Source organism: Blennius ocellaris (assembly GCF_963422515.1).
Source record: "Blennius ocellaris genome assembly, chromosome: 11".
In the NCBI taxonomy this organism is placed as follows: Eukaryota; Metazoa; Chordata; class Actinopteri; order Blenniiformes; family Blenniidae; genus Blennius; species Blennius ocellaris.
In genome coordinates this window covers 2,882,006-2,909,781 of record NC_137660.1, presented here as the reverse complement: position 1 = coordinate 2,909,781, position 27,776 = coordinate 2,882,006, and the positions used below count along the sequence as shown (strand labels likewise).

General features: G+C 45.5%; 2 protein-coding genes across 2 annotated transcripts in view; one reads left to right on the top strand and one right to left on the bottom strand.

Moving 5' to 3' along the window:
- Positions 1-1,724, top strand: part of lrrk2 (leucine-rich repeat kinase 2) — a 143,804-nt gene extending 142,080 nt beyond the window's left edge. The window contains 1 exon segment of the mRNA XM_080505514.1: positions 1,586-1,724. The gene's annotated coding sequence lies outside the window, so the exon portion shown is untranslated.
- Positions 1,725-8,416: 6,692 nt separating this feature from the next.
- Positions 8,417-27,776, bottom strand: part of slc6a15 (solute carrier family 6 member 15) — a gene marked incomplete at both ends in the record, with an annotated part of 28,779 nt that continues 9,419 nt past the window's right edge. The window contains 10 exons of the mRNA XM_080505090.1: positions 8,417-8,797; positions 9,582-9,744; positions 9,964-10,123; positions 11,429-11,621; positions 12,065-12,263; positions 12,391-12,632; positions 16,345-16,455; positions 25,685-25,866; positions 26,847-26,973; positions 27,345-27,502. Coding sequence (XP_080361216.1) covers positions 8,417-8,797; positions 9,582-9,744; positions 9,964-10,123; positions 11,429-11,621; positions 12,065-12,263; positions 12,391-12,632; positions 16,345-16,455; positions 25,685-25,866; positions 26,847-26,973; positions 27,345-27,502 — 1,916 coding nt within the window. The remainder of the gene's footprint in view (positions 8,798-9,581; positions 9,745-9,963; positions 10,124-11,428; positions 11,622-12,064; positions 12,264-12,390; positions 12,633-16,344; positions 16,456-25,684; positions 25,867-26,846; positions 26,974-27,344; positions 27,503-27,776) is intronic.

Here is a 27,776-nt window from a genome sequence, read left to right as displayed (position 1 = left end):
AACAGGTTAAGGGTGATGAAACAGGTTAAGAGTGATGAAACAGGTTAAGAGTAATGAAGCAGGTTAAGGGTGATGAAACAGGTTAAGAGTGATGAAACAGGTTAAGAGTGATGAAACAGGTTAAAAGTGATGAAACAGGTTAAGAGTGAGGAAACAGGTTAAGGGTGATGAAACAGGTTAAGAGTAATGAAACAGGTTAAGGGTGATGAAACAGGTTAAGGGTGATGAAACAGGTTAAGCGTAATGAAACAGGTTAAGAGTGATGAAACAGGTTAAGAGTAATGAAACAGGTTAAGAGTGATGAAACAGGTTAAGAGTGATGAAACAGGTTAAGGGTGATGAAACAGGTTAAGAGTGATGAAACAGGTTAAGAGTGATGAAACAGGTTAAGAGTAATGAAACAGGTTAAGAGTAATGAAACAGGTTAAGGGTGATGAAACAGGTTAAGGGTGATGAAACAGGTTAAGCGTAATGAAACAGGTTAAGAGTGATGAAACAGGTTAAGAGTGATGAAACAGGTTAAGAGTGATGAAACAGGTTAAGAGTGATGAAACAGGTTAAGGGTGATGAAACAGGTTAAGAGTGATGAAACAGGTTAAGGGTGACGAAACAGGTTAAGAGTGACGAAACAGGTTAAGGGTGACGAAACAGGTTAAGGGTGACGAAACAGGTTAAGGGTGACGAAACAGGTTAAGGGTGACGAAACAGGTTAAGGGTGACGAAACAGGTTAAGGGTGACGAAACAGGTTAAGAGTGACGAAACAGGTTAAGAGTGACGAAACAGGTTAAGGGTGACGAAACAGGTTAAGAGTGATGAAACAGGTTAAGGGTGATGAAACAGGTTAAGAGTGATGAAACAGGTTAAGAGTGATGAAACAGGTTAAGGGTGATGAAACAGGTTAAGGGTGATGAAACAGGTTAAGAGTGATGAAACAGGTTAAGAGTGATGAAACAGGTTAAGAGTGATGAAACAGGTTAAGAGTGATGAAACAGGTTAAGGGTGACGAAACAGGTTAAGGGTGATGAAACAGGTTAAGGGTGATGAAACAGGTTAAGAGTGATGAAACAGGTTAAGAGTGAGGAAACAGGTTAAGAGTGATGAAACAGGTCAAGAGTTAAGTTTGGTTGTCTGAATTAAATTAAATAAAATGATGCTGAACAAGATCAGAAAGAAATATGAAGGAAAAACTTCAAAGCACGTCTGTGGATAAAGTGATGATACCCACAAAACATTCAATATTACTTATTTCCAACTTCCAAATGAACACGTGGTCCTGTTTTTAATGTACGTTTCATTAACTCCCAGAATAAAGTGAGAGAACTGTGCAGTAGAAGTGAAGAGCGTTCAGATAAAGCACATGAGCGTCCGGTCAGTGTGACCCGCCTCACCCTGTCGGCTCGGATCAGCAAGTCTCCCCAAGAAGCTTTGTTTGGCTTATTGCTCCAATTCTCATGTCAACTTATCGTCTGCTGTTGACTGATATGAGCTTCTCCTAGCGTGTTCACAGATCTGCCCTTTCCTCTTGCACCTGAATGCACCACGAGTCTTTCTCCTCCGTGGTCACTGAGGTCGTTGTGTTTCCAGGATCGTCCCTGGAGACGGTCTGTGGGTGTGTTGGACTGCCGGGTCCTGAAGGGGACAGAGACGGTGTGTTTTCATTCTGGAAGCAAAGAAACCAGAAGGATTGTTCTCACGGTATGGAGCTTCAGCGGTGAACTGCCCCCCCCCCCCCCCCCCCCCCCCTCCTGCTGCTGCTTCATCTGTTATGTAATATGACTGTTGTTTTTTTCATTAAAAAAACTTTTCATTGTCATTTTTGCACAATTGTTTTCTTGAATGTTTGTTCAGTGTACAGTTTCTATGTAGTTTATGAATAGAATAGAATAGAATAGAGCTTTATTCCTCCCCAGGGGGAAACACAAACTCACAACAGCTCAAGGTGAAAGGTGCAGAAATTATACAATTAAGGAATTAAAATATGTAAATATCTAAACAAGAGCAAAAAAGAGCACAAAAAAATAATAAGTAAAAAGAAAAAAAAGAAAACAATCCAGTAAAAAGAAAAATCCTCTAAAAATAGAGTAAATTGCCAGGATTGCTCCACACAGTGTATAAAGGTAAAGAGCTGTACTGCAGGTGTAACGGGACATGTAGGACATTTACACTGAGTTGTTAAACAGTTTTACACTGAAGGAGCTGCTGAGCTCCATGATGGAGGACATTCTGGTCAACATCCTCCTCCGTCCAACCTCCTCCGTGATGGAGGACATTCTGGTCAATGTCCTCCGTCCCACCTCCTCCATGATGGAGGACATTCTGGTCGACGACGTCCTCTGTCCCACCTCCTCCATGATGGAGGACATTGTGGTTAACGTCCTCCTCTGTCCCACTGTCCCACCTCCTCCATGATGAAGGACATTCTGGTCAATGTCCTCCGTCCCACCTCCTCCATGATGGAGGACATTGTGGTTAATGTCCTCCTCTGTCCCACCTCCTCTATGATGGAGGACATTCTGGTTAACATCCTCCTCTGTCCCACCTCCTCCATGATGGAGGACATTGTGGTTAACGCCCTCCTCTGTCCCAGCTCCTCCAGCGAGCGGCCCAGGACAGAGCCGGCCCTCCTGACCAGCCTGTTCAAAGGAGGGTTTATATATTAAGTTTATATATGAACATTTATTGAATCATTGTGTGATGTTCAGTGCTGATGTGCCTCTGAAATCAGTAATGTTTGACTCCTGGATCATAAAGTAGAGATGTCAGGATGCATTTTACCAGCATGCTTATTTTTTTCCCTCTGTACTTTTGAGAATTTCTTATTGAACTGAATGAAGCATGGTCCTAATGATTATTTATTGGTGTTGATGGGTTGCAATTAACAATATATTTTAATGTAAAAACATAGCAGATTGGCACGTTTTAAAACTTAAGTTCCAGGTAATGTTTTGATGGATTGTAGGTTTTTTTCTACGTTGCATGATGAAGCTTCTGTTCAGCTTCAGCAGATGTGTGAAAACTGGAACGGCATCAAGTGAACTGCAGCTCACCAACATTTCAACCAGTTGTTTTTTAAGCTGGAGTCCAAATACAGGCTCCTAATAGTTCTCATCAGAAAGTAAAGAAGATATGTCACATTTCATGGGTTTGTTGGGACATCAGGACTGTGGGAGGATGTCAAAGTACTAATATGAGTTCACTCTGCAGAGCATTGCAACACAACTGACCAGGAGCAGACGGTCCTTTCCAACCTGAGAGACAGAAGACATCAACTGTAGTTCCCGTTACGTCAGTTCCAAACATTGTCTGGTGTATGGCGGCCCTGCCAGGCCTGCTGGAGACTCTGTCCACCACCTGGTGGACGTCTGTGACGAAGAACACCGCCTCGAGACAAACTAGCGAGCTTTCGCTAGTTAGCATGCTCTCGTTTCTCTACGAGGACCAGAATGAATAGTTCTTGTTGGTGTGCTAATGAGCGCTAAGTGGGGAAGAAGCCTTCAGTGTGCCCGTGTCTTCAGGGGTGCAGCTTGTCCTGCATGGTAAGGTCCTGCATGGTAAGGTCCAGCATGGTAAGGTCCTGCATGGTAAGGTCCTGCATGGTAAGGTCCTGCATGGTAAGGTCCAGCACGAGGCTGGACGACGCCCCCCAAAGTGTCTTGAGTTTTGTCTCCAGCTTGGGCAGTCGACCTTCTCTTCTCCGGGTCGTGGGACTACATTCTCTGTAGGACTACATTCTGCGTAGGACTACATTCTGTGTCGGACTAGATTCTGTGTAGGACTACATTCTGCATAGGACTACATTCTGCGTAGGACTACATTCTGCATAGGACTACATTCTGCGTAGGACTACATTCTCCGTAGGACTACATTCTTCTCCGTAGGACTACATTCTCCGTAGGACTACATTCTGTGTCGGACTACATTCTGTGTAGGACTACATTCTGTGTAGGACTACATTCTTCTCCGTAGGACTACATTCTCCGTAGGACTACATTCTGTGTCGGACTACATTCTGTGTAGGACTACATTCTGCGTGGGACTACATTCTGTGTAGGACTACATTCTACGTAGGACTAGATTCTGCGTAGGACTACATTGTCCGTAGGACTAGATTCTGCGTAGGACTAGATTCTGTGTAGGACTACATTGTCCGTAGGACTACATTCTGCGTAGGACTAGATTCTGTGTAGGACTACATTCTGCGTGGGACTACATTCTGTGTAGGACTACATTCTCCGTAGGACTAGATTCTGTGTAGGACTACATTCTGCGTGGGACTACATTCTGTGTAGGACTACATTGTCCGTAGGACTACATTCTGCGTAGGACTAGATTCTGCGTAGGACTAGATTCTGTGTAGGACTACATTGTCCGTAGGACTACATTCTGCGTAGGACTAGATTCTGCGTAGGACTACATTGTCCGTAGGACTAGATTCTGCGTAGGACTAGATTCTGTGTAGGACTACATTCTCCGTAGGACTACATTCTGCATAGGACTACATTCTGCGTAGGACTAGATTCTGTGTAGGACTACATTGTCCGTAGGACTACATTCTGCATAGGACTACATTCTGCGTAGGACTACATTGTCCGTAGGACTACATTCTGCATAGGACTACATTCTGCGTAGGACTAGATTCTGCGTAGGACTAGATTCTGCGTAGGACTACATTGTCCATAGGACTACATTCTCCATAGGACTACATTCTGTGTAGGACTACATTATTCTCCATAGGACTACATTCTGCGTAGGACTACATTCTGTGTGGGACTACATTCTGTGTAGGACTACATTCTCCGTAGGACTAGATTCTGTGTAGGACTACATTCTGCGTGGGACTACATTCTGTGTAGGACTACATTGTCCGTAGGACTACATTCTGCGTAGGACTAGATTCTGCGTAGGACTAGATTCTGTGTAGGACTACATTGTCCGTAGGACTACATTCTGCGTAGGACTAGATTCTGCGTAGGACTACATTGTCCGTAGGACTAGATTCTGCGTAGGACTAGATTCTGTGTAGGACTACATTCTCCGTAGGACTACATTCTGCATAGGACTACATTCTGCGTAGGACTAGATTCTGTGTAGGACTACATTGTCCGTAGGACTACATTCTGCATAGGACTACATTCTGCGTAGGACTACATTGTCCGTAGGACTACATTCTGCATAGGACTACATTCTGCGTAGGACTAGATTCTGCGTAGGACTAGATTCTGCGTAGGACTACATTGTCCATAGGACTACATTCTCCATAGGACTACATTCTGTGTAGGACTACATTATTCTCCATAGGACTACATTCTGCGTAGGACTACATTCTGCGTGGGACTACATTCTGTGTAGGACTACATTCTCCGTAGGACTAGATTCTGTGTAGGACTACATTCTGCGTGGGACTACATTCTGTGTAGGACTAGATTCTGCGTAGGACTAGATTCTGTGTAGGACTACATTCTCCATAGGACTACATTCTGTGTAGGACTACATTATTCTCCATAGGACTACATTCTGCGTAGGACTACATTCTGCGTAGGACTAGATTCTGCGTAGGACTAGATTCTGTGTAGGACTACATTCTCCATAGGACTACATTCTGTGTAGGACTACATTATTCTCCATAGGACTACATTCTGCGTAGGACTACATTCTGCGTGGGACTACATTCTGTGTAGGACTACATTCTCCGTAGGACTAGATTCTGTGTAGGACTACATTCTGCGTGGGACTACATTCTGTGTAGGACTACATTGTCCGTAGGACTACATTCTGCGTAGGACTAGATTCTGTGTAGGACTACATTGTCCGTAGGACTACATTCTGCGTAGGACTAGATTCTGCGTAGGACTACATTGTCCGTAGGACTAGATTCTGCGTAGGACTAGATTCTGTGTAGGACTACATTCTCCGTAGGACTACATTCTGCATAGGACTACATTCTGCGTAGGACTAGATTCTGTGTAGGACTACATTGTCCGTAGGACTACATTCTGCATAGGACTACATTCTGCGTAGGACTACATTGTCCGTAGGACTACATTCTGCATAGGACTACATTCTGCGTAGGACTAGATTCTGCGTAGGACTAGATTCTGCGTAGGACTACATTGTCCATAGGACTACATTCTCCATAGGACTACATTCTGTGTAGGACTACATTATTCTCCATAGGACTACATTCTGCGTAGGACTACATTCTGTATAGGACTACATTCTCCGTAGGACTACATTCTGCGTAGGACTACATTCTGCGTAGGACTACATTCTTCTCCGTAGGACTACATTCTGTGTCGGACTACATTCTGTGTAGGACTACATTCTGCATAGGACTACATTCTGCGTAGGACTACATTCTTCTCCGTAGGACTACATTCTGTGTAGGACTACATTCTGCGTAGGGCTACATTCTGCGTGGGACTACATTCTGTGTCGGACTACATTCTGTGTAGGACTACATTCTCCGTAGGACTACATTCTGCGTTGGACTAGATTCTGTGTAGGACTACATTGTCCGTAGGTCTAGATTCTGCGTAGGACTAGACTCTGTGTAGGACTACATTGTCCGTAGGACTACATTCTGCATAGAACTACATTCTGTGTAGGACTACATTCTGCGTAGGACTAGATTCTGCGTGGGACTACATTCTGCGTGGGACTACATTCTCCATAGGACTACATTCTGTGTAGGACTACATTCTCCATAGGACTACATTCTGTGTAGGACTACATTCTGCGTAGGACTAGATTCTGCGTAGGACTAGATTCTGTGTAGGACTACATTCTGCATAGGACTAGATTCTGCATAGGACTAGATTCTGCGTAGGACTAGATTCTGCGTGGGACTACATTCTCCATAGGACTACATTCTGTGTAGGACTACATTCTGCGTAGGACTAGATTCTGCGTAGGACTAGATTCTGCGTGGGACTACATTCTCCATAGGACTACATTCTGTGTAGGACTACATTCTCCATAGGACTACATTCTGTGTAGGACTACATTCTCCATAGGACTACATTCTCCATAGGACTACATTCTGTGTAGGACTACATTCTCCATAGGACTACATTCTGTGTAGGACTACATTCTCCATAGGACTACATTCTGTGTAGGACTACATTCTGCGTAGGACTAGATTCTGTGTAGGACTACATTCTGCGTAGGACTAGATTCTGCGTAGGACTAGATTCTGCGTAGGACTAGATTCTGCGTGGGACTACATTCTCCATAGGACTACATTCTGTGTAGGACTACATTCTGCGTAGGACTAGATTCTGCGTAGGACTAGATTCTGCGTGGGACTACATTCTCCATAGGACTACATTCTGTGTAGGACTACATTCTCCATAGGACTACATTCTGTGTAGGACTACATTCTCCATAGGACTACATTCTGTGTAGGACTACATTCTGCGTGGGACTACATTCTGTGTAGGACTACATTCTCCGTGTGGAACGGCTCTTCCTTGGCAGAACAACGCCATGAGGATAGAGACACGTGGCTGAGGCTTTTTTAAATCCAGATTGAAGACACACTACAATCAAGGACTTGAAAATAAGTCAATAACTTTTACAACAAACCAAATGATCGATATCTAACATTATATCTAACATTATATCTAACATTATATCTAAAAAATATGATGTTAGAATATTTCTCAAGTGTGAAATAACGTGCAGTTTCCAGATATGTCACTGGTTTGTTCCACCTCAGATCACAGTGGGTATTCTAGTATGTAGGAACCATTATATTAAGGAGAAGAAAAAACCAAACACATTTACAGTTTTTAGCTTTAATTTGTACTCCAGGGAAAAAGACATTGCATTAGAAGCCATTTCATGGAAAAAGTATTTACAAGGAGGATTCAGAGCCTCGCCAACATCGAAAGCACATTAGTAAAAAACAAAGAGACGAGAGTTAAAGAATTGAACCACTTCTGAACCTTAAAAACACTGTTCTGATATCCAAACTATCCAGATAAATATATTTATAATATTTATATTATATTTACAGAATACTTGAAATGTACAGCGTTCATGGTGTATTCTATAAACAAATATAAATGACTTAGGCACATGTTTGTCTCAGACAACATGAAAGATGTTGAAGTCCTGGAGCCCACCTTCACTCTGGTTCATGGTTTGGGCAGGTTTCCCACCGTACTGAAAGCAAAGCTCTCAATACGTCCACCTTCTCGCTCTCCACCACTTGAGGAAGAGGAGGAGAGACCAGGAGGATGTTTGGTAGGATTGGAATGGTGGACAGTCATATAAGGTCCAGACCCGGAAAGTAAGAGCACAGCTACAATATCTACAAAGAATATACAGTACAAGTGGAATATATACTAATGATGAAAGCAGGCGGAGGGGGGGGGTGGGGGTGGCTGGATGGGGCATACTACCACAGGGTGTCTATAAGTCCGACTCGGGCGTGTCCGGCATGTCGGCCATTAAGTAGCCGATCCCATAGCGGCCGTTGGGCGCGGTGTCTGCGTCCGTCGGCGCCCCGCCGCTCTGCTTGCGGTAGATGGCGTGGCCGGGGGCCGGCGAGGGCAGCTCGCTGGGAGACTTGCCGTGGATGAGGCTGGCGTCGTCGTCCTCGCCCGGCCGGGCGCAGTCTTTGATGATGCGGCCCTTCTTGTAGGAGGCGGCGGAGCGGCCGCCGCCATTCTCATCCAGGACGTTAAAGTAGCGCAGGCCGAAGACCACGGGCACCGGCAGGACGGCCAGCAGCACCAGGGAGATGCACATCACGATGCCCCAGGTGGGGAAGCGCAGAGACTTCTCCACCGCCTGCACAACAGGAAACATGTAGAAGACGTACGTCAGGACAACAGCGAGGCTGAAACACGAGGCCAGTGGCACCAGAAGTCTCAAGAACCTGTAGTTTCAGGTAATTCTCTTCAAGGAGCCAGAAGTTGTGGTCTGACGTATGAGGAAGTTGAGGATGTGGAGAAAAACGATAAATGCGCTGCACCTCCAATCCAGAGGGGGCGATGAAATGAACTCATAACCAAATGGTAGAAAGCCGAGGGAACAGCAGACGTCCTGGTCCCAGTGTAAACATGGACGTGATGGAGACGGACGTAAAAAGATCGGACTCTTTTTAAGACGGAGCCAAAGAAAAACATTATTTTCGTTATTGTTGAGGCTGAAATATGATACTTAATACTTATTTATTCAATCAGATATCTTGTGCACTGCAAACCACACCCACAGAGTTTGTGAGCCTTTACTGAGGACTCAGGGTTTGTGCACCTTGAACTAAATTTAGACAGTTGAAACCCAGTTCAGGTTCAGGTGAGGCTTTCTGGAACTTGCAGTTGAAGCACAGCTTTTGTCTGTGCTGACCTTTGTTCGCACTTCGCGGAGACTTTGAACAGACTCTTTGTGTGACTGCCCAGGTGTCTTGAAACCAAACATCCTGTTTATTGTCTCCGAGTGAAAAGAGGCCTAAACATGTGTTTATCATGCGTCAGCAAATTGCTTCGTCTTCACTTTTATGTCTCGAGTGGTGTCCTTTGAACTGGGTCCTCCCTCACTGACGGTCTTCCTCTGGACGGCGACGTGACCTCACCTCTTCCTGTGTCCAGGCACTGTAGCTGGGCGGCGTCATGGCGAGCTGGATGAAGCTGGCGCACAGGAGGGCCAGCAGCAGGATGGGCGTGATGTACTTCCACATGTAGTAGTAGAAACGGTACGGCGTGAAGCCCAGCATGTCCTTCAGGTCTTCAAAGAACCTGGGGGTGAACAACAGAGCAGGGTGGCGGGGGGCCACATCAGACGTCTGCGGCAGATAATTCACAATGGCTCTGCTCGGTAAACCTGCTGATCTTTAGACTGTGACTCCACCTCGCGGAGCCAAACATTCGGAAAGACGTCGATGGAGGTTGTGACAAAAAGCTTGTCCGGGCTCAGAGAGCTCAGGAAGCATGCCGACGATACCGTTTGGTACGTACTTGTCGATCCCGTAGACCCAAGCGACGGCCACATTCTCCAGTACGACCACGATGAGCAGGGGCAAGGTGGCAGAGTAGTCGTCAAACATGGTCACAAAGTAGTTCCCAGAGCGCTGCACGAACAGCAGGCCGATGGAGAAGGCCAGCAGGCAGCAGCCCACTGTGGAGGACACGGACAAGAAGGTGGAAGTCAGATCAGAAGTGTGGGGATTCTACTTTTGATTGTGTTTTCATCCTGAGTGAGTCGGAGGATCAATGGAGACGAAGTGGAGAATAAAGTGGAAAGAGCCTGTTGACCTGAACGGCCCACATCTGCATTCATCAAACTACCGTTGTTTCTTCGTCTGCTTTCTCTTCATCATTTTATATAATGTCATTATCAACCGAACCCTCTCTCTGAGGAACATCCTGACTTCCAGGAGTCCTCTAAGCCTTTAAGCCTGTCGGTGGTTTGCTGCAGGGCGGCGCCGTCAGATGAAGCAGACTCAGACGTCCTGGGATCAGGCTGAACACACAACTCGCCCAACTTCGTCATACAACAGATCCACATGGCTTTTTTGTTTGTTTTTTCTTTTTGCAATCCTCCTCCACCTATTGAGAGGTTGTATATAAATCATGCTTCCCTGCACATTAACAACAATACAGCTGATGTCATGGATGTGATGGTCAGAAGCCATAATACATTTACAGGTGACGCTTTGGGTGGAAAATGACTGCAGGATTCTTCCTTCATTTGTAAACGTGTTTAGGAGTCCGATAAATATCATTACAGGCTCAGTACAATAGGTACAGTAGATACAGGACTTCTGTCCTGAGGGACCTCATGGCAGTTTGATACGGCATCAGCAGAAATGCTGGAAAAAACAATGTCGTTAACATGTAAGGACACATGTTGTTGTAATGAAACCACACATGAATAAAGCACAATAAACATGAGCACAATGGAGAGTATACCCGACATTCATGTGGACAGATGAAGAACTGGATGCTATTAGAGGTGAATCTCACCTATAAAACTACCAACATGAACTATAGTACTGGATACGGACTGGCAGTCCTGAAGGTCTGTTTGTTACTGCAAGAAAAGCTCCTTGGGGGGGCGGCTATGAAGAAGTGATGGCTGCTGTGGCGCCGAGCACCATTGTCATGTAAATGAACACCCAAACTCAAAAAAAAATAAATAAATAAAAGTTTCCTGTTCTACTCGTTTTTTGTCCTGTAATTGTTTTCACGTGAAAACACAAAACATTTGCTGTGTTTCTGGTGTCCATTCATACGACAACAGGTTCAATGTTTCCAGCGTACTTAAAAAATGTTTTTGAACTTTCAGGAAAAATACATGGTTTCCAGCATTTCTGCCAGAAAGTGTTTTCAAAACACTTTTCTGAGCCACAGAAGGATCCTGCCACCTCACGGCGTTCGTTCTGGCTCTTCACCGGCGCTCTGCGCTGAGCGTCTTGCTCACCTGTCAGAAACTCCTTGCGGACTTTGAAGGTGTCGATCAGCGGGGTGAGGATTCCCTCGATGGTCCCAAACATGCTGCCGAGGCCGAGGTTCACCAACATGAGGAAGAACATGACGGACCAGAACGGCGACGCCGGGAAGTGCGTCATGGCCTCGGTGAAGGCGATGAAGGCCAGGCCAGTGCCTTGGACCGCCTGGCGGCGGGAGACAGGTTCAGTTCATACACACCATGAAGACGTCACACTTCTGGCTCAGCTCAACTAAAAAAAACTGTATTTTGAAAACTTTGAATATTGTCTTTTATCATTAGTCCAATTTATCAACTCGCCATCGACACTGAATGTTGTATTTCATACATAACACACAGCTTTAGCATTGGTTTCTTGTTATTTGCTCTGTTCCGGGTCACTGAAATCTTTTTGATGTTGCAGTGACTCACAACGCCATCTTGTGGGTAAAATTAGTTTTACAGCCGAGAATATTGTTGGGCAACGACGTGGTCGTAGCGTCTGCAGCACAACACGCGGACGTAGCGAACATTTAGCTGGAGACTTTTCTTTGCTTGTAATCTGAGATTATAGCGGATTTTCTGGAAGCAAAACATTATGAGAGTATATTTAAATCCAGATTTACATACCTTGTTGAGTTCGTTTTCAATGCTGCACATGTCCAGTCCCAGTTTGTCATAGTCCTCCTCCTTCACCTCTCTGATGATGCCGATCATCTTGTGGTAGTCCTCCGCACTGACCTGACCCCCCTGAGTCAGGTTGATGTGGTGGGGGATGAGGCTGGGTTCCAGGCCGTTGCCCAACAAGGCCACTATCCTGTCGGTGTTCCTGTCAACACAAAACAGCACAGACGTTAACGGGACCAACAAGTCAATGATGGAGATCAAGTACCAACAACCCCAGTCAGTCACAATGACCACACAGTTCGCTGGAGGCAGGAGGAGGCTGAACTCACAGAGCCACACATTTGTCATTCATGATGTTGGCCTTGAAGCCCAGCACGGCAAACACCACCAGGGTGGCCAGCACCGACGTGAAGAAGTTGATGAATGACACCAAGACGGCGTCGAAGTGGCAGTTGTTGTCCCGCTTGTTGTAGCTGGAGAAGGCGATGACGCCGCCAAAACCCAGGCCTAATGCGAAAAAGACCTGCGTGGCCGCCTCGCGCCACACGGTGGGCTCCAGCATGATCTCCAGCTGAAAGCAGGGAAACAGACAACGCTCATGGCTCGGAAGAAGGAAGGCTGCGTGTGACCTGCAGGGAAGGGGAAGTCCTCACCAAGACGGACAAATCACCAATATAAAGGCATTTTCAAATGCTCCAGGTGATAGAGCATTTTCCTCCCACTAACTTCAGTTAATCCTAATTGAATCAGTCGTCATGCTGAATCAGTCCTGACAGGCATTACTAAAAACAAAGTACTCTTTTACTTTCACGAACAAATTAAATCCACTATCTTGAAAAAGAAAAAGTGTCACTGCGATGGAGAAGTGGTTTCCTGTTCAGAGAGCGAGGACGTGATGTGAGACCAGACACCCCCAGACACCCCCAGACACCTCCAGACACCCCCATACACCTCCAGACACCCCCAGACACCTCTAGACACCCCCAGACACCTCTAGACACCTCCAGACACCCCTAGACACCTCCAGACACCCCCAGACACCTCCAGACACCCCCAGACACCTCTAGACACCTCTAGACACCTCCAGACACCCCCAGACACCTCTAGACACCCCCAGACAGCTCCAGACACCTCTAGACACCTCCAGACACCCCCAGACACCTCTAGACACCTCCAGACACCTCCAGACACCCTCAGACACCCCCAGACACCTCCAGACACCCCCAGACACCTCCAGACACCTCCAGACACCCCCAGACACCTCCAGACACCTCTAGACACCCCCAGACACCTCCAGACACCCCCAGACACCTCCAGACACCTCCAGACACCCCCAGACACCTCCAGACACCTCCAGACACCTCTAGACACCCCCAGACACCTCCAGACACCTCCAGACACCCCCAGACACCTCCAGACACCTCCAGACACCCCTAGACACCTCCAGACACCCCCAGACACCCCCAGACACTGGGATCAGAGCCTCCCAGCTCCCACCCCGGTTCACCGATGGCCATAGCGCTCTCTGGACCAACATGAACGCCAGTGCAAAGCTGAATATGTTCGCAACAGAGGATTCATACGGCCGACATCTTAAAATATTGCAGGCGCAACGTAAATCACCGACCAATCAGCTCCTCAAAATCAGACCTGTTCTCTTGTCCTGAGTGCCGATGGAAGGATCTTTGACCGGCAGTGAAGAGGAGCTGGAGAACATCAGTTCAACCTGATGACGTTGATCACTGAGACCACAGTGTGATCAGCTCTGAAGTGTATCATGTTCATGTCTTTGTGCTTTTGGATTTGTCTTTTCTCCTTTTGAACTCAGTTTCAACAAGATACAACTGTAGTTAACGGTGTGTTTCTGTTGATCACGTGTGTCGAGTCTCCTCAGCAGTTTCAGTTTCTTCACTTTGTTGTCAGTCATTTTTTGTCATTTTCAGCTTCTGACTTCCATCCTGTTGTCATATAAAGCAGTGAAACATGACCGTCAAACACAACAGTGCAGGACTCCATGTGACTGGGCAGATACATGGACCTATATCTGCCTCAGTCAGCGAAGTTCAATCACTCGTGTTCTCTGCCCATGCAGATAATGTGAGTGTTTTCCTTACTCACACTGACGATACTGAGCATCTCCTGTAGGCCCTGGGCCAGTGTGGTCCCCCTACACCCCCAACACTCAACAGAACCAGGTTCTTCTCAAGCTCCTGGGTCTACTGAACAGGAACATCCATGTTGACGTTGAACATTTAGGGATGCAGCCCATGTTTTGACTGCTTCTCTGAGGGTTACTCTATAATCTGAGCTTCCTCTTTTAACCACATTTTATTGTTTTCATGCACACAGAAAATACAAACAAAAACAAAAAACCCACCCACCTCACAGCAAGTTAGCTATTTAAACAAACAGAAAAAAAACCCAAAACAAATGCAAAATATAGTCCAGTTCAGCAGAACAGTCGTAAAGAGCAACCAGTCATCAACAGGCTGTTAAACCGTGTCGGTGAGGATCAATAGAGGTCATCACTGCTGAAACAACTTAAAGTTAAAAGTACAAACCCACAAATCGCCATATATTTAGAGAAACTACAGTAATCGGTACCATCGGAGCAATAACACACACATGTTAAAGGACTGGCAGATGACAGGCTGTGTTTATAGCCGCTCTATGTGGGTGTGAAGTTAAAACTGGTTAAGAAGTGAGGAATCCCTGGTGAGGCAATAGAGGCAGTCTGGAGACTGTCTGGTGGGATCCAGTGGGACTGGACAGTCCCGGGTTGGACAAACTGAGAGAAGAGTGAGGAGAGAGGTGGTTGCTGTCCTGGCATGGTTGATTTCCCCTGTAAAAGTGCATTGAGATGACTGTGGTATTTGATCCGAAATAAATAAATTATACTGAAGTGAACTGAGCATCAAGTTTCACATCAGTGATGTTTGTTATGTGTTTTGTCCTCGATGAGGAAAATCTTCAGAATTACTGTCAGTGACTTGTTATAACAAGTAGACCTCTGATCAAATAATGTGGATTTATTTCATATATCCAATACATGTTTTAGTCTTTTTAAAGTGACAGAGCCTGAGATGCCAGTTTCCCTCTGAATCGGACAGGATTCCATCCCCTCTGTGTGTTGGTGCACCTTTTCATTTGCTTGTGTAAATGAAGTTTCTGCCACAGTTCCAGAGGCTCTCACTGCAGGAAGGAGCTCAGAAACTTCCCAGACTCGGCGCCAGTGGACTTATTTCCATCCTGAGTGGCTACTTGCCATTTTGACCAAGGAGGCCACAGCAAAGTGAGGCTCTGCACCAAAGGCAAGCGCTCAGGTGTGCATGTGCATCTCCACCACGTCCCAGTAGTTTCCTGTCTTATGATCGCTTCACTTTGCAAAAAAGTGTATGAGCTGACCTTGCTGGTGAAAAGCAAGAGACTTGTGACCTCCTGTGTGTTTCTGTGTGCTTCACAGAAATGTGTCTGTGTGAATTTACACCAGTCTCTGCGTTGCAGCTGAGAGGCTTCCGGCTCTGCAGAGGGGAGAGGCAGGCGGCTTGCAGAGAATCAGCCGTGGCCGGTGCAGGAGAATGTCCCAGCACTGTTCCCCGGACATGGAGCCCTTCACCGTCTACAGGCCGACACTGGCCACAGTGCTTGTGTGTGTGGAACGCTCAATACCAGACGCCTGGGTTTTGTCCTTTGGACTTTAACAGTCTGTACTTCCTGCGGCAGCTGGAGAAGTTTCACCTCCCTGCGAAGATGCTGGTCAACTTTGCCACTGCCATCACTGACTTCATCCTTTTTAAAGGTACGGGGCAATAAAAGGCTTGTGATTCCTGGTTGTGCCGTCGGATCACATGACACTGGGCTTCTTGCCAATCCCGGCTTGTTTAAAGCTTCAGTATCAGTCTAAAGCTGCGTTTGAAGTGGCAGATTATGCTTGCTCACAAAAATGGCTCGGCAGCTCTTGTTTCCATGGTGACCTGAAATCTGCAGCTAAAAGCGTGATTGGCTGGCTGCTGGTGAGGAAGCAGCCAATCAGAGAGCACTTTTGGGATAATATGAGTTCAGAGTAGAGGAAACAATAACCCACATTTCTTACAATGTGAGCACTGTGGAACAACTGTCGTTAACTCAAGCACACTTTGTAGGTACAGCATAGCTTTTTCTCTCTGATGTACAGGAGGAGTAAGGTACTATAGTGAGGGCGCATAAACACTAAAAGAAGAATCAGACATGGTCTAATTTCTTATGTATTGACAAGTAAATACTTGAAATGGTCAGTGCCTTACCTTGGGGGTGAACATGTGTCGAATTCCGTCCACGGAGCCCTTCAGGATCAGAGCCCGGACCAGGAAGCAGATCAGCACCGCGTACGGGAACAGAGAGCTGAAGTACATCACCTGCAGGCAGAGACAAGCACTGATGAGCCCCAGGTGTGTGTGTGTGTGTGTGTGTGTGTGTGTGTGTGTGTGTGTGTGTGTGTGTGTGTGTGTGTGTGTGTGTGTGTGTGTGTGTGTGTGTGTGTGTGTGAGATAATCAGGTCTGTGCTCCTGAAGAGGCGGAGCAGCTCAGATAATGCGACAAAGGTTTTTGTTTAACTGAACACAGGCTGAGTCTCTACTACACTGTTCAAATCCTAGTGAAATGAAAGTTCCACCTCCAGAACACTCTGGTGTCTCTTCTAGAACATTTTCCTGCTAACTGGCTGAAGGTAAAATGTTAAAACACGACAATCTGAGAGAAAATAGCCGATAAACGGCGCTATTTCCTCTGCTGGGCGGAGCTTCTGACAATAATAGTGACATCACGAGTTGTGCACACGCCCAAGTTGTGTTTACATTATGGAGGATCAGAGTTTTGACCACGAAGAGGCTGAATTGAACCATATTTCATCATCATGGTCATTTCAAACCCAGTGATTGATGAAGAAGACACAGAAGGTGGTTCTGCCATCGGTGACCCCGTCTGGAACATGTTTGAGGAAGCAGAAGACGCTTCGTCCTCCATTCGTCCTCGTCTCCTCGCCTCAGCAGCCGCCACTTTTCACCTTTGAGGCTTTGAGGCTCCTGACTGTTGGCAGAACGACCGGCTTCCTGGATCCACCACGTCCAAGAGCTAGAAGACTGAATCACTGAAGATGAGTCCAGGTGTTACTTGATTGTCTACTAGCCGCCCGAGCTAGCGGCTAGCCGCTAACCTTAGAAGTAGAACCCCAACTATGGTTTTTTGCAAAGTAGTGTTTTACATTTCACTAGGCCTTTAAGCTCAGTCTAAACAATGGATTAAATGCATTTTATTTTTTCCATTGTGACATGATAAGTTCACTTCAGTGGTTTTCTCAAGATCTCAAGTTCTTCTTGTGCCCGTCTTAGTGGCAAGGCACAAAGATTACCTGCCTCTGCAGTTATTTAATTATGGACAGAGTCCGGAGGCCAGGACTCTATTGTATTTTATGCGTTTATGAGTATTTTTGCACTCCTAATAATTTGGCTATCAGCCTAAATTTGACCCACTGAAGGCGCTCAAAAACTCAGCAAATGTGGCACGCTCATCAGGACTGGCAGAAACATCAAGGAATTGTAAGCATTAACCTACAGGGTGCCAAAATGTGCTCTCTAGCGCCACCTACAAACACTACAACAGCCACAGGAAGCAAACCAAAACTCAATTGTTCGTCTCAAAGTAAGATTTTCAACCAAAAAAGGCTCTGACGCAAACTCTATGTCCGTATGGGCTTCAAAACACCATTAAATGGCCGAGACTCTCCTGCTCAATAATCTAGACCAGTGGTCCCCAACCTTTTTATCCCCGCGGACCGGTCAATGCTTGACAATTGTACTGCGGACCGGGGGGGTTCGTAGATTGTTTATGTTGCGAATATAATAAAACTCTTGATGTGGTGGCCGCCAGTAATTTCTTCTGTCTTTCGTGTTCCTGTTGTTTTTTCTTTCAAAATACTCCGGGGCCTTGTTTTTAAATCCAGGGTGCTTGGTCTGCAAGTGGCGAAGCAGTTCTGAAGGCTTCATTGCCTCGTTAGAGAGCCGCTCGCCGAGCGGGCTTGGTCTGCGGGAATCACCTGTCGCCATAAATCAGAATCAGAATCAGAATTTCTTTATTGCCGTTGTAACAGGTACAACGAAATTTCATAGAAAGTTTTGGGGAAAGAAGGACAACAAGCAGAACTCCTGGTACTGTCTGTTAAAAACTTTCTTTTTCTTGGAAGTTGTCGGCTCTTCTTCTGTCTCTTCACCCTTTTCCCCTTCCAAAAGAAACTTTCCAAACACGTCTGTTTTTTGCTCATTTTGCTAGCTTGTGGATTAAACGTTTGGCGCTCAAGTGACCGAGATGTAACCCAGAGAATCCGGTCATTTTTCAAAATAAAAGATTGTTCAGACTCAGATAATAAATACAACAGAAATAATTAATTATTTCTTGGGCGGCCCGGTACCAATTGGTCCAGGGACCGGTACCGGACCGCGGCCCGGGGGTTGGGGACCGCTGGTCTCTACCATTTTTCAAGAGATGGCAGTGGGGAAATCCAAGATGGCGGCGACTGTGAATGAGTATGGCGCTGCCATCTTGGATTTCCCAAATAACGTAAATGGGAAGCCGACGTGCCAGAAGTGAGGTAAATGGAGGTTGAAGCACCGGAAGTGACGCGAGGAAGCGCAGCTACAGGAAGTGACGTAGCAGAACCCACTCAGAAATGACGCAAAACGGGACGCTTATGTCTCAACGCACATTTAACGTTTCTTTTTACGTGTCTTCGTATCTCAACAGAGAGGATTGTCTTATGATAAGGTAAAGTGTTGTCTTCTTGTCGATATAGAAACGATCAGCCTGCTCTGATGAGAATCAGTAGTTATTAGAGCGGCTCACTTAATCACATTTTAATCGTGATTATGATTTTGGCTTCAGACGATCTCAGAACTCCTAATGGAGGAGAAACGATGACGAGGAGACGATGAACGGCAGTCAGAGGAGGAGTTCAGCAAGGAACTCTAAACTTTATCCTCCATGAATCCACACTTCTCACTAACTCTTCTTTTCTCTCCAGCATGAGAGCAGCGCCACATGCTGCTACACCAGAATACCACCGACAGGAAACCCCCCCCTCTCTACAAAATAAAGTTCCTCACTGTGGTGATCAGTTCAGGTCATAATTCACCCAGTTACTGTGGGGCGGTGGGGAACTTTATTTTGTAGAGAGGAAGTAGTTTAGTGGTTCCACCATGTGAAGCTCCGTTGGAGAGAAAAGAAAAGTGTTTGTGAGAAGTGTGTTGGAATTAAAAACAAAGTTTAGAGTTCCTTGCTGAGGAACGTGTGTTCATCGGCTCGACACCGCCACTATTTTAGTTTGGAACAATTTGTCAAAGTATTTATGTTGGACTTATTTATTGATGTAAATCTATCTCTTATTCTATCTTATTTATTTCTTGTTTTCAAAAGATTGGGTGCAGTACAGCAGTTTAGGGATTAGCGAGATTGTATGTTAGTTGGTTAGTTTAATGCTAATACTTTTAATGCTTTTAATGTTTGCTTAGCAGATTAACATGAGATAAGAGCAGAGTCCAGGTGAGGGACACCAGGGGAGGAACCGGTGTAGGTGATCACAGGTATTAACTGAGCATGCTCAGTAGAATGCTTACGTTTTTTTTCCAATTGAGCTGATATTTGGGGGATGGCCTGAAGGAGGGGGGGGGCTAGGGTTATAGATCACTAGCTAATTATCTGGGTCGCCCCCCCCCGTCAGGGTTCCAGGACCAACCCAAGCTGAAAGTGACTTAATAGATCCTTATCTATGGAAACCAGAAACATTCAGGTTCAGGTTGGGGTGAAGTGGTGGCCTCTATGCCACAGGCTAGATTAGAGTTTAGTAGGTTTTCAAAATAAAAGTGCTCTCATCTTTTTCAAAATAAATCCTCATTCCAAACGTATACTTGATCAATATTTAAAGGGGCCAGAGGCCATGACTGGGGTGACCCCGAAGGGCCAGAGTCCTGGGTGTGAGGTCCCCAGCAATGCTGCTTGCAGATTTAATTATTATTCGGGACCGTTGCTCTTGTTAATTAAAATGTATTTATTGCATATTACTGAATGCAGACCAATACATTCAAATTATAGTCATTAAAATCATTACAAATACCATTTTTTGGTCTGTTTTTTTCCTTCTTTTTATTCCTTCGGTGGCCCTCAGCCCATCGTTGGGTTCCTAAATTGTCCCTCAGCTATCAAAACGAGAAGCCCTGGTCTCCAGTGGATTCGTCTGCAGTGAGTGGATCTCAGGCTGCTGAATTACAAGGAGAATCCCTACCCCCTATCCAAACAAGGGGTTGAATCCCTCCACACACTCTGTCCGTCCCGTTCTCGTCACACTTTCTATCCTCTAACCCCAATCAGAACAGCAGAAATCCGCCGCCTTTGATCCTGGTTCTTCAAAGCTTTCTCCCTGTTAAATAGGGGAGATTTTCCTTTGCTTCTCCTCTGCTTGCTCATCTGGAAATGTTGGGTTTTCCCTGTAAAAGTGCCTTTGAAATGACTGCGTTGCATTTGGTGCTATATAAATAAAACTGAATTGATTAGTTTCTCAATCATTTCTACAACATCGTGCCGTTAGCCACAAAACATGCTCCACATCTCCACTGTGTTTTAATTCACCCTTGACAATCGAGCAAAGCAGAAAAGAGCGCGGGAAACCATGGCAACCAAAGGGTCTGATCTTCTTTCACACACACGCACGCACACACACACACACACACACACACACACACACACACACACACACACACACACACACACACACACACACACACACACACACACACACAGAGGAATGTGACAGATCTGGGGTGGGATATTCCTTGGAAGAGGCTTTTGTGTGGACACGGGTGGGCATTAATATTCTTTTGTGACGCACGGCACTGATGACAGGAAAAGAAAAAGTGTAAGGCGGCGATGCTTCGGCCATCAGACCCACCAGGTCACTGGGACGACCTTCTGGCTCCACACGTACCATTCTTTGGCAGTTTGGGTGGTTTCTTATTACTTTGCAAAGCTCTTGTTCTTCTGCAGCAATTCATTAGACTGCCTGGTTCTACTACAGATCGTTTTTTAATCCTGAATTTTGCATAAACGAACAACGTGAAATTATTTACATTACAAAACCACAAAACAATTTTCAAGAGAAACACATAAATATTTCTGTGCTTTATCTAACTGGTGTCACTAAACATACACTCTTCCAGCTTTGCCATCTTCCTTTAGGGCCCAGTTGAAACAGAAGTAGGAGTTCCAGCTCCTTCTTAAAAGCTCGATCCCATTCAGCTGAGGATCCGTCACGTCACGGTGATTTACATGCCTTTGTACTGTTTGCTGCCTCCAACTCTTGAGATGTGATTTGTGAAGTTATGGTCTAATTCTGACAATTTTTTATTGTTTTTTAATCAGCAGCTAATGGCTTAGAATATAGTTTCTAGTAATTGTCTTTAAATATATTTTCAATTAACTGTGATTGATGTACTAAAGTATTGGTATGAGGGCCCTTGACTTTACAAACGGTCGCTGACGATTGTTCTTTATGCAGCCATCTGCCCAAGACTCCAGTTCAGCGCTGCTCAACACGTCGATGGCGATCTACCAGTCCATCGCAACGGTAGTAATAGTAGATCGCATGGCATTAGAAAAAAAATAGACGCTGGTGTAATGAAACTAATTTACCTTTCCGAATTACGAGTACAATCGAACGCAGCATCAGATGACGGCTGGATTTTTCTTACCTTCAGGTCGACGCGCAAACAACGACGCTAAGTGTGGCGAAGCTAACAAGCTAGTCAGTGAGCTACCGCAACTTTGAAGCCCTCGCTTTTTTTCTTTTAAACTAGAGAAAGCTTTGGTCGTCAAACATGAGTGGGGGGGGGGGGGGGGGGGTGGGGCTGGACCAAGTGAGAAGACGAAGACGTGTCACTTTCATGAGGAATGGGAGGTGGACTGTTTTTCACAATGTCATTTTCGAAATGCGTTTGTCTCGTCTGCCAGTCGAGCGTCACAATACCAAAGAAGAGTAATCAGAGTAAACTCAGGTAATTACAATGTTCATAGTTAATCATGTCGTGTTGCACAATATTGGCTCGTACGGTTTTGCAAGGTACATCATTATTCATTGTACATATAAAGAATCCTCAATATATTTGAAAAGAATCCTCAATATATTTGAAAATAAATATATGTTTTGCATTTTTGTAGTGGGTGGATCACTGTGACTTGGTCGTTTTATAAAGTAGCTCGCAGGCTGAAAAAGTGCGCCCCCCCTGCTGGAGTTGCTCTGGAGTCTGATTCACTGTAGGATTTTTTTTAGGGATGCGCCGTTACCACTTTTTTCCAAAACGAGTACTGTGTATGAGTACTTGCATTCAAGTACTCACAGATACTGATACCAAGTACTTATATTTACTTCAAATTATTTTTTCATGGCATTGCGTCCTTTGACTTGACCGCTGTGCCTGAGAGAGCGACTTTGTTTCTGCACGTCCAGCATGAAGCTGTGCTTAAAACTAACGGAAAAATCAATCAAACAAGTGTTCCTCTCAGAAACTGACTTCCATGTCCTGCTTTCCAGCGGCTGTGAGACGAGGTAACGGCTCCTGATTCTCCTGTGACGTAAACCACATTGTGTCTTCAGTGTATCTTCCTATATAACAAGCATATGGACTCCAGGAGCCGATTAACCTTTTATTTACGTACACATCGAACACACACAGAGGAGCTACGTTCTGCTGCAGGATAACTCAGTGTTTTTCAACCTTCTTTGAGCCAAGGCACACTTTTTTCTTTGGAAAAATCTCGAGGCACACCATCACCCGGAAATGTAAACATTTAAACTCTGTAGCCTCTATTAACAATATAAAGTCAATATCCTGGTTCACATTCTTCCTTTTCAAAAACTTCTCCATCACTGTCACTGACACAGTACTTTGATACAAGATGGTAGCAGGAGGTGGAGATGAACCACACTGACGTCTGTCACTTTACATTTCACCGGCAAAGTTCTGTGCTGCCCTCTAGTGGTGAAGAGTATTGTAGCATCACGGAGTTGGTCGCTGCAGGGCATGATGGGAGTTCAGGTTGTGTGTTGCCGGAGGTTATTGAGGGTTATTGTCAGGGTTGTTGTGTGTTGGTTTGTTCTTGTGTTGTGTTGTTGTTCCTCGGTTCAGATCGTTCATTATTTCCTCTAGTTTGGTTTGTTGGATGTTGGTGTGAAACCAGGAGAGAGAAATGTGTTGTGTGGAGTCTCATCCTGTTATGAAGTACCGGTTGCGTGTGTTTATGTCAAAATAAAAGCCTCTGGTGTTCAGCTGGCAGAATAGAATTTCGACTCAGAGCAATTGTTCCTCGGTGCTCGCCACAGTATTTATACTAGATTACTCTGCACACTGTTCTACCAGCTGACAGTGGCTGAGAGAGCAAATGTTTTTTAAGAGAAAAATGTGAAATTGGATAATTTCCCACAGCACACCTGATGATATCTCGCGGAACACCAGTGTGCCGTGGCGCAGTGGCTGAAAAACACTGGGATAGCTCAACACACACACTACAATACCCACAATGCCTTGTGCCCGTCTCAGCTACGGCAGCCCTCGTAGGTCTAAATACACGACACACGAGCTGCCGTAAGGCCGCATCGGGTGTCGTGTCGTGGTATCAGTGGTACAAGTACTCATGTCTGGTATCAAACCGATACCCCAAACTGGTATCGGTGCATCCCTAGTTTTTTTTTTTAAACTTGGAATTTGTACTTTATTCATGTGAACTTAAACGCATTATCATCACGTCCCACAGCCACAGCTCAGTATATGCTGCCCCCCCCCCCCCACTGTGCTGGATTTTCCTCCCGTCACATCGCCTCCATGCTTCTAATATATTTACCATGTGTTTACTATTTATGCAACAAAATAAGCTAAATGGTGCAGATTTGATTACGTTAGAGAAGCAATATTAACAAAATACGATCAAACTGTTTACACGGCGGTTGCTTTGGCACATATCAGAGACAGATCTAATTCATTTGCACATATTCAATGACACCTGTATCCAATCTCCAAGTATCTGGATGCATGCGTGTTTTTCTTACTCACTTTGTCCAAAGGCAGATCTGACCTGTGCCACATAAGAGCAAAAAATCAGAATTGGGTCACATTACAACGACAGTGTGAATGCAGCCATAGATTAAAGTGCCATGAAGGTGCATTCACACATCTGGACTGCAGTAGCTTGTAGTTGCAGTAGTAGAACTATAAGCCCGAGTCGTTTCAGGGAGGACGATGTTGCACTTCTAACACTTCACATCTACAAATTGGAGGCTAGCTTGTTGTTAAAAACTGACCTTGTTGTGACCACTTGGTGTTTTCTCCAATATAAACCTAAAGTACAGCGGGCACTTGGTAAAGCGCACACCTTTGCCAACGCCACATTCGTTTGCGGGACCCAATTAGCATCACCAGCATGTTAGCCATTAGCTCATGTCGATGCTAACTAGGTAAGTCAGGTCACAATATCCCAGTGTCATCACTGTGATGTCATCACTGAGCAAGGGAGCGTCTTCAGGACAACAAATGCTCATCTCCTTTTATCGCCTTGGCTCTTCTCCATCAAGGCGCCTCCTCCGAGTGAAGAGTTTTTGAAAACAGTTGGCAAAATACAAATTGCATGAAATCTTCAGGGATGATTTGTCACCAGCCGAAGACCACGCAATTCGATTTTGGGACGTTAACGGCAAACATTTCCAGTACAAAGCGGATGGGAGACGCCCCTCATGGAGGAGATCAGACGAACTCGTCTATTGCCATGGAGACGCTCCCTGCTCAGGGTTTCACACTGATGTAGCTTCCTGACCCAGCAAGTTAGCATCCACATGAGCTAACGGCTATCACGCTAACTCGGTTCCGCAACCAAATGTGGCGTTGGCGAAGTTCTGCCCTCCACCGAGTGCCCGTGGAAGTTTGACCATGAAGGAAACCTTGCTCCAGAGGAGACTCATGAGCCAATTTAACCTCGGGCTTTGACCACACTCTTTCTTTATACGCGGCATAATCTCTAAATTAAATAATGTCCTAATTCTGGGAAGATGAAGAAACCTGACTACTTTTGGAATTAGTGCAAACTGGACTCTGATCCCATTAATGACGCAAAAAACTGTGCAATGATAATAAATACCTGCAAAAAAAACTCGTTAGCCGGTGGGCTAATCCTTCGAATGCCAGTCACGCTGCTGTCAGCTTAATTGCACTAAGCTACGGTAAGTCCACCAAGAAATTCCATACAAGATCACATGAATCATATCTGAGCCTGTATCATTACAAGAATCTGTCGAATCACATCACAGTCATCACTTAGCCACCAATTTAGACGCAACTCCAGAGTGCTCAGAACCAGGGAGATCTTTAAAAAACAACGTAGAAAGAAAGATCCTTTTGTTTCCAACATTTTCCACATTTCAAGACCTTTCAAGAATTGATTATCGTTGTGGAACAGCTGGACCGTGACAATTTCCTCTCTCGTGTTCAAGACGATGTCTTTTCTTCGGTTAATTCCACTCCCGGGACCCGGAGTGATGCACAAGCACACGAGCCTTACCTTCCCGGAGGACTGGATTCCCTTGATCATGGCAAGGCAAACCATGAGCCAGGCGGCCAGCAGGCACAGCGTCATCTTCCAGTTGAGCGCTCCTCCTTCAGAGATGCTGTCGGAGATGTTGAGCGCCTCGCGGTACCAGTAGTAGGTGGTAGCAGAGCTCTTCTCACACTCTGGAACCACATCTGGAGACAAACGCAGGAGCGTTCAGCCAACATGACACTTGGTCTTAGGACTGAACCTGCACTGCCAACACTGGTATATTTTTTACTATAGTATGTTTATTGTACTTTATTCTACACTTTGCCCCCCCCTCCCCCATCATAGTTTAATTTCCTTGTATTTCATCGTACTGTATATTTTGCTCCCCTTAGAACTTATTATGCTTTATTATAGTCTGTGATTTTTATCTTAGTCCTATTCTATTTTATTTTACTTATTATTACTTTCTACTGTAAATACTTTTGGCCCTTAGAGTTCTTGATAGTCATTGTATTTAAGATTCCTCTACTCTTATCTAACTGTTTGCACATTTCTTGTCTTTCCTCCTCATGAGTCCTTAAGAGCAGAATGGAACAAGTACATTTCTCCTTTGTGATCAATAAAGGCTTGTCTTATCTTATCTTATCTTATCTTATCTTGTCTTGTCTTGTCTTGTCGTGTCGTGTCGTGTCGTGTCGTGTCGTGTCGTGTCTTGTCTTGTCTTGTCTTGTCGTGTCGTGTCGTGTCGTGTCGTGTCGTGTCGTGTCGTGTCGTGTCGTGTCTTGTCTTGTCTTGTCTTGTCTTGTCTTGTCGTGTCGTGTCGTGTCGTGTCGTGTCGTGTCGTGTCGTGTCGTGTCTTGTCTTGTCTTGTCTTGTCTTGTCTTGTCTTGTCTTGTCTTGTCTTGTCTTGTCTTGTCGTGTCTTGTCTTGTCTTGTCGTGTCGTGTCGTGTCGTGTCGTGTCGTGTCTTGTCTTGTCTTGTCTTGTCTTGTCTTATCTTATAAGGACGCTAGAATGTTTGTGGTCATGTTAAAGTTGTATATATGATATTAGAGTGTGGATCTGCCAAACTCTTTATCTTGAAGAAATCTCTGCGAAACTGTAACATCTTTACATTTCTAACACAGTTTCCAGTCTCCAGTTCTCGTTCCTCTGCCACCTTCTACAGCTGACGGGGAACTCACAGGTGCTGGTCTTGTTCTTGACAAGCGGACATTCATGCCAAGGCAAAGGCTGCTGGAAGGACTGAGAGAAGTAGAACAGGCTCCAGCTGATGATGACGTTGTAGTAAAGAGCCACAAAAAAGCACACCTGCCGGAGAAGAAGCAGATTTACCACCACGACACACGTCCACCACACGTGACAGAAACATTCTCACGTAGATGAATTGCTCAGGAGCTTCCCTGCAGTTTCCCATGAGAACCTGTGTGAACCGGCATTCATCAATATGTATTTGGAACAGGAAGACACGTTCTTTCATCCACAGAACTTTCATTTGAGACCAGTTCAGGATGTTGCAGTATAGAAGTTTAGTTCCTTTAGCAGTGCTCGTCTCTGCAAACATCTACTTAAAGTCCAATTCCCTCAACACTCGTGTCAAAGTAAAACGGTTTTACAATCACGATCTTCTCTTTGACCAAGTTTCACTTTCCTAAAGCCCCCTACCTGGGCACCATACTCACCACGCAGCTGGCGAAGCCGATGCCCCCCAGCCGGGGGCTGATGTAGTTCCACACCCCGATGCTGCCCCGCCGGATCCGCTGGCCCACGGCCAGCTCCAGGAAGAAGAGCGGGATGCCAATAAGGATGAGCAGGATGAGGTAGGGCACCAGGTACGCTCCTGAAGGTCCAAACAAGACTGTTAGAAAACAGGTCCTCAAACAGCTTTTGGGTTTTTTTTAAACTGAAAACACAATAAAAAAAATGGGCTTTTGCTCCAAACAAACCCTGCAAACTGCTAAAAGTTGATTTGATTGAATTTCTTGTGCCCTGGTGTCCATCTGCCCCCACCTGCCTCCACCTGCCTCCACCTGCCTCCATCTGCCTCCACCTGCCTCCACCTGCCCCCATCTGCCTCCATCTGCCCCCACCGGCCCCCATCTGCCCCCATCTGC